Consider the following 11,638-nt stretch of genomic DNA (forward strand, 5'->3'; position numbering starts at 1 on the left):
ACACTGTAGAAGTGATTATGGTACTGCTGAAATGGGTATAGTTCGGCTCAGAACTGTTTATTTTGGTAGGCTGGGCACAGGCAGAGCACTGCAGAGAAAGTGGAGTCTGACTCGTTGCATTATGCAGAAGGGGGAATGGGAATATCTTTCACAGGCCAAAGTGGCAGACCTGGATTCAAATCATATTTGAAATAATTGAAAATACTTCATCTGTGCTTGATTGAACTCGCCTAGTTTAAAAGACAAATGGAATAGTCCCAAAATGGCAAATCCCCACCCACCTGGTACTCCAGGCAGGCTAGAGCAGACACTAAAATATCTGAAAGATTTCAGTTAGTATTTGAACCCAGGGCTGTACCGCGGTGGCAAATGGGATTCCACGCTGCAGATATCGGGTGGAGTCGACTTTCAGGCAAAAAACCACCAGCAGCAGTTTAGTCTCTGTAGCCTCTGTGGTTATATAGCCTAGTTTAGCCTGGTGGTTCAGTCTATGTGCTGTCTATAGGAGTTGGCAAGACAGCACAAACAGATCTGGGACCAGGCTATGGTTTTGGAACAGAGTGTGTTTGTGTTTTTAGCTAGGTCCTCTCTGTCTCTGTTCGTTCAACGTCGTGACGAACATGAATGACTCGACAGAGATAGAAGAGTTACAGTGTCTGCAGTACAGTTACCGGACTCATTGTTATGCCAGTTGTCTTTCAGCATTAGCTCAGTCCTCCTCTCTTTCTTAGTACTAAAGCCTCTCTCTTTAACCCACTGAACTCAGAGATCACTGAACAGACGACACAAAGGAATCCATGTGGGGACATGTTGTCACTCTCAGTTTTCTATTCCAGAACGATAGGGTTTAATCTGTTTCTGAATGGGGGGGGCTGCCACCCAGCCTATTGTAATCCAGGCAACACTAGTTTCGAGTTTTGTTGTCATGTGTGCAAGTACAGTGGAATGCCTTTCTTGCAAGCTCTTTCCCAACAATGCAGTAATCAGTATCAGTACAAAAAATATTATAATATAAAGTAAAGTAGAACAAAAACTAATGAGAAATAGAAATAGGAAGAACACGAGATATTAAGTAAGCTATATTACAGGCTCAGTTCTAGGGCCAGTACTGATAATGTGATGGGATACTGGAGTGATGGAAGTAGATAGGGGTAAGGGGACTAGGCATCAGGATATATGATAAACAGAGTAGCAGCAGTGTATATAATGATCGTATGTGAGTGTGTGTGTGTGTATATGTGAGCAAATAAAGTGTGTGTGTGTGTGTGTGCGAATGAGTGTGTAGAGATCTGTGAGTGTACAAAATAAAAAAGGTCAATACCTGCCTGTAGTCCGTATAGCCCTTTTGTTAGCTATACATCAGTCTTATGGTTTGGCGGTAGAAGCTATTCAGGAGCCTGTTGGTGTTGGACTTGCCGTTTGGAAGCTGAGAGAACAGTTTATGGCTTGGGTAGCTGGAGTCTTCAACAATTTCCCGGGCCTTCCTTTAACACCGCCTGGATGACAGGTAGCTCGGGCCCCAGTGATGTACCGGGCTGTCCGCACCACCCTCTGTAGCGCCATGCGATCGAAGGCGGTGCAGTTGCCATACCAAGTAGTGACGCAGTCAGTCAAGATGCTCTCAATGGTTCAGTAGTATAACTTTTTGTTGAGGATTTGAGGGCTCATGCCAAACTTTTTCAGCAGGGATTGACATTCCTGTCTGTGTTGTGGATAATACATTTGTCTCAGCCACACTGACACATGTCACATGTCACATCACAGAGTTAAAGAGCCTCCCTGAGTTAAACCTCATCTGTTACCGCATTCCAAATAAAACAACAAGTAATTCATCGGTTACTACTGTGTGTACTAGTAAATACCTGGTCATCGCTGTACTCTAAAATCAAGTACTACCATTTCTTCTTGATTTTATCAGGTTACAGTCAAACCCTCTCCCAGTCCTCCACCTCTCCTATGGAGGAACCCAGACAGGGGAACCACACTTCTCCTTTCATGACTGCGATGGAGAATCTGGAGCGGGAGTTATGGGAGATGGAGAGAGAGTCCAGTGGCCTCCCCGTAGAGCCTGGCTATGCCCAGAACCAGGGCCTGTCTACCACCACCACCATCCCTGCTGCTGACCCGGTGGTTCCTGTAGACTCCACCACCTTAGACCCACAATATGTCCCTGTACACGGGGGCCAGGAATCACCTCCTGGGGACACAGTGGAGGTAGAGGTAGCAGAGGAGGAAGAGGAGACGGATGGGGAGATGAAGAGGGAGAGTCCCACCACTGAGCCTGACGTCTCCATCGCCACCTCCAGACCCACCCTCCCAGAGGTGGGTGTCTTCCCCAGCTTTGGGCCCCTCCAGCCGGACAACATTCATACAGAAGACCGGGAGGAGGTGGTGGAGGAAGAGGATGAAGAGGAAGAGGAGACAGTGGTCCTTGGAGGACCTGGGAGTGACAGGGGGGGAGGAGGGTCCATCTCTCCCCTGACCACGGTCCCTTCTGCTTCTTTGGCCCCCACAGTCGGCTTCACAGAGGACTCCTGGGATCGTCTGGAGGATGGGAGGGAGGGCCAGGAGGAGGAGGAGAGGAGGCAGGAGGAGCAGGAGGTTAAAAATGGAGGAACAGAGCTGTTAACAGAGACAGAGATCCTCCATGGTGCACACTTCTCACAGGAGATACAGCAGGTACAGGTTCAAGTTCAAGTTCAAGTTCAGGTACAGGTACAGGTTCAGGTACAGGTACAGGTAGAGGTACAGGTTCAGGTACAGGTTCAGGTACAGGTACAGGTTCAAGTTCAGGTACAGGTTCAGGTACAGGTAGAGGTACAGGTTCAAGTTCAGGTACAGGTACAGGTTCAGGTACATGTTCAGGTACAGGTTCAGGTTCAGGTACATGTTCAGGTACAGGTACAGGTTCAGGTACATGTTCAGGTACATGTTCAGGTTCAGGTACATGTTCAGGTACAGGTTCAGGTTCAGGTACATGTTCAGGTACAGGTACAGGTAGAGGTACAGGTTCAAGTTCAGGTACAGGTTCAGGTACAGGTTCAGGTACAGGTACAGGTTCAAGTTCAGGTACGAGTACAGGTTCAAGTTCAGGTTCAAGTTCAGGTACAGGTTCCTCCATTCAAGTTCAGGTTCAGGTACGAGTACAGGTTCAGGTTCAAGTTCAGGTACAGGTACGGGTTCAGGTACAGGTTCATGTTCAGGTACAGGTACGAGTACGGGTTCAGGTACAGGTTCAAGTTCAGGTACAGGTACGAGTACAGGTACGAGTACAGGTTCGGGTACAGGTTCGGGTACAGGTTCGGGGTTCAGGTACGGGTTCAGGTACAGGTTCAGTAGTATCTCTCATGTAGTTCAGTAAACTATGATCATATGATGAGTAACCTGAGACCTGAAGACTTTGTTAACTCCCTGAGGTAATGCCCAAGCTTTAGTTCAGCGGGTTACCACTTAGGAGACTCTAGTTTGAACCCACTCTGTCACACTATTGAACTGTGTATTTTGAGGGTTGTAAATTGGTTTAACAACCTCGTGCTTGCTCATATTAACTCCTCTCTTCGTGTAACCACCAGGTGATCTGTGTGGACTGGAGCGATCTGGCTGGGAAGGGCTACATCATCCTCAACATGTCAGACAGCGTTGACTGTGTGAGTACCACAACGTTGAGGACCATAAAGTGACTAACTAAACTCAGCAAAAAAAGAAACGTCCTTTCACTGTCAACTCTGTTTATTTCCAGCAAACTTAACATGTGTAAATATTCGTATGAACATATCAAGATTCAACAACTGAGACATAAACTGAACATGTTCCACAGACATGTGACTAACAGAAATGGAATAATGTGTCCCTGAACAAAGGGGGGGTCAAAATCAAAAGTAACAGCCAGTATCTGGTGTGGCCACCAGCTGCATTAAGTACTGCAGTGCATCTCTTCCTCATGGACTGCACCAGATTTGCCAGTTCTTGCTGTGAGATGTCACCCCACTCTTCCACCAAGGCACCTGCAAGTTCCCTGGCATTTCTGGGGGAATGGCCCTAGCCCTCACCCTCCGATCCAACAGATCCCAGGCATGCTCAATGGGTTTGAGATCCGGGCTCTTTGCTGGCCATGGCAGAACACTGACATTCCTGTCTTGCAGGAAATCACGCACAGAACAAGCAGTGTGGCTGGTGGCATTGTCATGCTGGAGAGTGTCAGTATGAGCCTGCAGGAAGGGTACCACATGAGGGAGGAGGATGTCTTCCCTGTAACGCACAGCGTTACAAGCTCAGTCCGATGATGCTGTGAAGTTATTTGGATTTTTACGAAATTATCTTTGAAAGACAGGGTCCTGAAAAAGGGACCATAGTAATGCAGCACTACATTGCTGCTGTTTCTTAGACAATTCCCTACAATAATTTCATGCCTACTAGTTGAATCTATAATTGAATCAATATGGCATGATGGGTTGAAATCAGCCTGGTTAAACTGTAGTGAGTGTAGTGTTCAGTCTGTTTTTAACCAGGCTAGCCAATAGATTCAGATTAGCTCCATTGTTGTCCTTCACTGTGAGACAAACAGGAGTTAACAGAGAGACAGAAGACAGCCCTTCCTGTCCTCTGACAGTCGGTCCTTAAACACAACATCCTCCTCGCCATCCGTCACACCCCATCCATCACCCAAGAGTCTTCCGTCACCATGGAAACAGCACAAAGCAATGCGATTATAATCAATGTGACCTTTTGGGTTGTCACGCCAACCGCTGCAGAGTAACCAGTAGTACCCAGCAGGGAGGAAGAGAGAAACTCTCAGATCCACAGAACGACATGTTTTGTTTTGGAAACAGCAGCTCCTACACGGGAGTGTGATTAATTCAACGCAATACTTGGCAGTAGATTGATTTATTGAAACATGCATGCAATGACAACAACAGACAACATCACCACCTGGCCTTGTCTTTTATCCTCCACTGTTTAACAGTTGTGTATTTGTTTGTCTGTCTGTCTGTTTACTCTACCTTATCCTCAGGCCCCAGATCTTTTTTTTGTTTCTGCTAGTTCCCTAACTTCATAGGAGTTGGTTAAAAGCACAAAGCAAACTGATCTGACAGCAATCAGGCTACCTGGTTCCCTTGTTTTCACTGTGACCGTGACCTTTGACCTCTCCTGTTGTTATCAGGATGAGATCCGTGTGGAGAGTGGGGACCGGCTTTTGGAGCTACACTGTTAGAAAAAATGGTTCCAAATGGGTTCTTCAGCTGTCCCCATAGGAGAACCCTTTTTGGGTTCCATGTTGACCCCTCTGTAAAAAGGGCTCTACATGGGGTTCTACCTGGAACAAAAAGGGTTCTTCAAATTGTTCTCTTATGGGGACAGCCGAAGAACCCTTTTAGGTTCTAGATACATTCTAGAACCTAAAAGGGTTCTACGGCTGTCCCCATAAAATAACACTTTGAAGAACCCTTTTTGGTTCGAAGTAGAACCATTTTGGTTCCAGGTAGAACTCTTTTAGGTTCCAGGTAGAATCATTTCACATAGGGTACAACATGGAAAACAAAAGGTTTCTACCTGGAACCAAAAAGGGTTCTCCTATGGGGACAACCGAAGAACCCTTTTGGAGTGTAGCTTTTAAGTGTAGAGACAGCCTTCTCTAACTAACTAACTAACTTTGCCCTAACCCTGTGACATCTCTGTCTCCTGGTCAGGATGAGTTCCGTGTGGAGAGTGGGGACCGGCTCCTGGAGCTACTAGAAACAGCCTTCTCTAGGAAGATGGATAGTCCTCAGGGCTCCTGGCTCATCTCTCTCTCTAAACCCACCATGCAGGACCACCAGCTGCTCATCACACTGGCCAGCGAACACGGTAAGAGAATGTCTACAGACATACTGTATGACATCATTGGGTAGGACCTATGACTGTGTGTAGGACCCAGCTCTGGTTCACTTTCTCCCTTCATTCAAGTTCCAGGCCTACTTATGGGCATGTTTCTATTGCAGATCATTAGGGAATGTGTGATTTTGAGTCAAGTTCTTCTGGAGTGGAGTACAAAACTTGCTTCCTTGGGCTTGTGCATATAATTGATTTATTTCTGAAATCTGCCTGTCTTTTAGGAGTTATTGCCACCAAGGATGTGCTGTCGATGTTAGGTGAGATAAGGAAAGGTTTACACGAGGTAAGACGCTTTTGTTCATTGGAATTTACAACCTTATATATTACATTTAACATTTACATTTAAGTCATTTAGCAGACGCTCTTATCCAGAGCGACTTACAAATTGGTGCATTCACCTTATGACATCCAGTGGAACAGTAGTGCATCTAAATCTTTTAAGGGGGTGAGAGGGATTACTTTATCCTATCCTAGGTATTCCTTAAAGAGGTGGGGTTACAGCTGTACAGTAGTTTGTTAGTCTGATCCACATAGTAGAAATAGACTGAGCATAAACAGCATCTCTGGGACCAGGCTAGTAATTCATCTGCCTGGACCAGGTTAGTAATTCATCTATCTGGACCAGGCTAGTAATTCATCTGTCTGGACCAGGCTAGTAATTCATCTGTCTGGACCAGGATAGTAATTCATCTATCTGGATCAGGATAGTAATTCATCTATCTGGACCAGGCTAGTAATTCATCTGTCTGGACCAGGCTAGTTATTCATCTGTCTGGACCAGGCTAGTAATTCATCTGTCTGGACCAGGCTAGTAATTCATCTATCTGGACCAGGCTAGTAATTCATCTATCTGGACCAGGCTAGTAATTCATCTATCTGGACCAGGATAGTAATTCATCTATCTGGACCAGGCTAGTAATTAATCTGTCTGGACCAGGCTAGTAATTCATCTGTCTGGACCAGGCTAGTAATTCATCTATCTGGACCAGGCTAGTAATTCATCTATCTGGACCAGGCTAGTAATTCATCTGTCTGGACCAGGCTAGTCATTCATCTGTCTGGACCAGGCTAGTAATTCATCTGTCTGGACCAGGCTAGTAATTAATCTATCTGGACCAGGATAGTAATTCATCTATCTGGACCAGGATAGTAATTCATCTATCTGGACCAGGATAGTAATTCATCTGTCTGGACCAGGCTAGTAATTCATCTGTCTGGACCAGGATAGTAATTCATCTGTCTGGACCAGGATAGTAATTCATCTGTCTGGACCAGGATAGTAATTCATCTGTCTGGACCAGGCTAGTAATTCATCTGTCTGGACCAGGATAGTAATTCATCTGTCTGGACCAGGATAGTAATTCATCTGTCTGGACCAGGCTAGTAATTAATCTGTCTGGACCAGGCTAGTTATTCATCTGTCTGGACCAGGCTAGTAATTCATCTGTCTGGACCAGGCTAGTAATTCATCTGTCTGGACCAGGCTAGTAATTCATCTATCTGGACCAGGCTAGTAATTCATCTATCTGGACCAGGCTAGTAATTCATCTGTCTGGACCAGGCTAGTAATTCATCTGTCTGGACCAGGCTAGTAATTCATCTATCTGGACCAGGCTAGTAATTCATCTATCTGGACCAGGCTAGTAATTCATCTGTCTGGACCAGGCTAGTCATTCATCTGTCTGGACCAGGCTAGTAATTCATCTATCTGGACCAGGCTAGTAATTCATCTGTCTGGACCAGGCTAGTAATTCATCTGTCTGGACCAGGCTAGTAATTAATCTATCTGGACCAGGATAGTAATTCATCTATCTGGACCAGGCTAGTAATTCATCTGTCTGGACCAGGCTAGTATTTCATCTGTCTGGACCAGGCTAGTAATTAATCTGTCTGGACCAGGCTAGTAAATCATCTGTCTGGACCAGGATAGTAATTAATCTGTCTGGACCAGGATAGTAATTCATCTGTCTGGACCAGGATAGTACAGTACCTTGCAAAAGTATTCACCCCCTTGGCATTTTTCCTATATTGTTGTCTTACAACCTGGAATTAAAATAGATTTTTGGGGGGTTTGTATCATTTGATTTACACAACATGCCTACCACTTTGAAAATGCAAAATACTTTTTCTTGTAAAAACAAACAAGAAATAAGACAAAAACACTGAAAACTTCAGCGTGCATAACTATTCAGCCCCCCCAAAGTCAATAATTTGTAGAGCCACCCTTTGCAGCAATTATAGCTGCAAGTCTCTTGAGATATGTCTCTCTCTATAAGCTTGGAAAATCTAGCCACTGGGATTTTTGCCCATTGTTGAAGGCAAAACTGCTCCAGCTCCTTCAAGTTGGACGGGTTCCTGTTTGTCTGTCTGTCTGTTTACTCTACCTTATCCTCAGGCCCCAGATCTTTTTGGTTTCTGCTAGTTCCCTAACTTCATAGGAGTTGGTTAAAAGCACAAAGCAAACTGATTTGACAGCAATCAGGCTACCTGGTTCCCCTGTTTTCACTGTGACCGTGACCTTTGACCTCTCCTTTTGTTATCAGGATGAGATCCGTGTGGAGAGTGGGGACCGGCTTTTGGAGCTACACTGTTAGAAAAAATGGTTCCAAAAGGGTTCTTCAGCTGTCCCCATAGGAGAAGCCTTTTTGGTTCCAGGTAGAACCCTTTTTGGGTTCCATGTAGACCCCTCTGTAAAAATGGCTCTACATGGGGTTCTACCTGGAACGAAAGGGGTTCTTCAAATTGTTCTCCTATGTGGACAGCCGAAGAACCCTTTCAGATTCTTGACACAATCTAGAACATTAAAGGGTTCTTCGGCTGTCCCCATAAAATAACACTGAAGAACCCTTTTTGGTTCCATGTAGAACCATTTTGGTTCCAGGTAGAACTCTTTTGGGTTCCATGTGGAATCATTTCACATAGGGTACAACATGGAACCCAAAAGGTTTCTACCTGGAACCAAAAAGGGTTCTCCAATGGGGACAACCAAAGAACCCTTTTGGAGTGTACAGCAATCTTTAAGTCATACCACAGATTCTCAATTGGTTGGATTGAGGTCTGGGCTTTGACTAGGCCATTCCAATACATGTAAATGTTTCCCCTTAAACCACTCAAGTTTTGCTTTAGCAGTATGCTTAGGGTCATTATCCTGCTGGAAGGTGAACCTTCGTCCCAGTCTCAAATCTCTGGAAGACTGAAACAGGTTTCCCTCAAGAATTTCCCTGTATTTAGCGCCATCCATCATTCCTTCATTTCTGACCCGTTTCCCAGTCCCTGATGATGAAAAACATCCCCCACAGCTTTTTTATTTTATTACCTTAATTTAACTAGGCAAGTCAGTTATGAACAAATTCTTATTTTCAATGACGGCCTCGGAACAGTGGGTTAACTGCCTTGTTCATAGACAGAATGACAGATTTTTGCCTTGTCAGCTCGGGGATTCGATCTTGCAACCTTTCGGTTACTAGTCCAACGCTCTAACCACTAGGCATGATGCTGCCACCACCATGCTTCACTGTGGGGATGGTGTTCTCGGGGTGAAGTGAGGTGTTGGGTTTGTGCCAGACATAGCATTTTCCTTGATGGCCAAAAAGCTCAATTTTAGTCTCATCTGACCAGAGTACCTTCTTCCATATTTTTGAGGAGTCTCCCACATGCCGTTTGGCGAACACCAAATGTGTTGCTTATTTTTTTCTTTAAGTAATGTCTTTTTTCTGGCCACTTCCGTAAAGCCCAGCTCTGTGGAGTATATGGTTTAATGTGGTCCTATGGACAAATACTCTAATCTCCACTGTGGAGCTCCTTCAGGGTTATCTTTGGTCTCTTTGTTTCCTCTCTGATTAATGCCCTCCTTGCCTGGCCCTTGAGTTTTGGTGGGCAGCCCTCTCTTGGCAGGTTTGTTGTAGTGCCATATTCTTTCCATTTTTTAATAATGGATTTAATGGTGCTCTGTGGGATGTTCAAAGATTTGGATATTTATTTATAACTCAACCCAGATCTGTACTTCTCCACAACTTTGTCCCTGACCTGTTTTATCCTCGGTCTTCATGGTGCCGCTTGCTTGGTGGCGGCCCTTGCTTAGTGGTGTTGCAGAGTCTGGGGTCTTTCAGAACAGTTGTATATACTGAAATCATGTGACAGATCATGTGACACTTAGATTGCACATAGGTGGACTTTATTTAATGAATTATGTTACTTCTGAAGGTAATTGGTTGCACCAGGTCTTATTTAGGGGCTTCAAAGCAAAGGGGTGAATACATATGCACACACCACTTTTCATAAATTTTGTAAAAAAAAAATTAAACAAGTAATTTGATTTAATTTCACTTCAGCAATTTGGACTATTTTGTGTGTGTCCATTACATGAAATCCAAATAAAAATTCATTTAAATTACAGGTTGTAATGCAACAAAATAGGAAAAACGTCAAGGGGGGATGAATACTTTTGCAAGGCACTGTATATTCATCTGTCTGGACCAGGCTACTAATTAATCAGTCTGGATGAAACTGAACTGTTCCATATGTCTGGTTCTGCTTCCAGATTGGCATCCAGAGCTACAGCAGTGCTAGCACCTGTCACTCCAGACCCAGTCAGACGCGTAGTGACTACGGGAAGCTGTTTGTGGTCCTGGTGATCATAGGTTCTGTCTGTGTGGTCATCATCACCTCTGGTCTAATCTATATCTGCTGGCAGAGACGCCTGCCTAAGCTGAAGACTAGGGTAAGACCAGCTTGATGACTGCCTAAGCTTGAGACTAGGGTAAGACCAGCTTGATGACTGCCTAAGCTTGAGACTAGGGTAAGACCAGCCTGATGACTGCCTAAGCTTGAGACTAGGGTAAGACCAGCTTGATGACTGCCTAAGCTTGAGACTAGGGTAAGACCAGCCTGATGACTGCCTAAGCTAGAGACTAGGGTAAGACCAGCTTGATAACTGCCTAAGCTAGAGACTAGGGTAAGACCAGTTTGATGACTGCCTAAGCTAGAGACTAGGGTAAGACCAGCTTGATAACTGCCTAAGCTAGAGACTAGGGTAAGACCAGCCTGATGACTGCCTAAGCTAGAGACTAGGGTAAGACCAGTTTGATGACTGCCTAAGCTAGAGACTAGGGTAAGACCAGTTTGATGACTGCCTAAGCTAGAGGTTAGGGTAAGACCAGCTTGGTAACTGCCTAAGCTGAAGACTACTGTAATACCAGCTTGGTAACTGCCTAAGCTGAGGACTATGGTAAGACCAGCTTGATGACTGCCTAAGCTAGAGACTAGGGTAAGACCAGCTTGATGACTGCCTAAGCTAGAGACTAGGGTAAGACCAGCTTGATGACTGCCTAAACTAGAGACTAGGGTAAGACCAGCTTGGTAACTGCCTAAGCTGAGGACTACTGTAAGACCAGCTTGGTAACTGCCTAAGCTGAAGACTACTGTAAGACCAGCTTGGTAACTGCTTAACCTGAGGACTATGGTAAGACCAGCTTGATGACTGCCTGAGCTAGAGACTAGGGTAAAACCAGCTTGGTAACTTTCTAAGCTAGAGACTAGGGTAAAACCAGCCTGATGACTGCCTAAGCTGACAACTAGGGTAAGACCATCTTGATAACTGCCTAAGCTAGAGACTAGGGTAAAACCAGCTTGATAACTGCCTAACCTGAAGACTATGGTAAGACCAGCTTGATAACTGCCTAAACTAGAGACTAGAGTAAGACCAGCTTGATAACTGCCTAAGCTAGAGACTATGGTAAAACCAGCTTGATGACTGCCTAACCTGAAG

General features: G+C 45.0%; 1 protein-coding gene across 1 annotated transcript in view; it reads left to right on the top strand.

The window, feature by feature from the left end:
• The window catches only part of podxl2 (podocalyxin-like 2), a 53,929-nt gene that overhangs the window by 38,813 nt on the left and 3,478 nt on the right, over positions 1 to 11,638 (top strand). Inside the window, exons 4-8 of the mRNA XM_029685239.2 lie at positions 1,919 to 2,679; positions 3,573 to 3,647; positions 5,688 to 5,844; positions 6,093 to 6,154; positions 10,412 to 10,591. Coding sequence (XP_029541099.1) covers positions 1,919 to 2,679; positions 3,573 to 3,647; positions 5,688 to 5,844; positions 6,093 to 6,154; positions 10,412 to 10,591 — 1,235 coding nt within the window. The remainder of the gene's footprint in view (positions 1 to 1,918; positions 2,680 to 3,572; positions 3,648 to 5,687; positions 5,845 to 6,092; positions 6,155 to 10,411; positions 10,592 to 11,638) is intronic.

This window comes from Oncorhynchus nerka, linkage group LG2 (assembly GCF_034236695.1).
Source record: "Oncorhynchus nerka isolate Pitt River linkage group LG2, Oner_Uvic_2.0, whole genome shotgun sequence".
NCBI lineage: Eukaryota > Metazoa > Chordata > Actinopteri > Salmoniformes > Salmonidae > Oncorhynchus > Oncorhynchus nerka.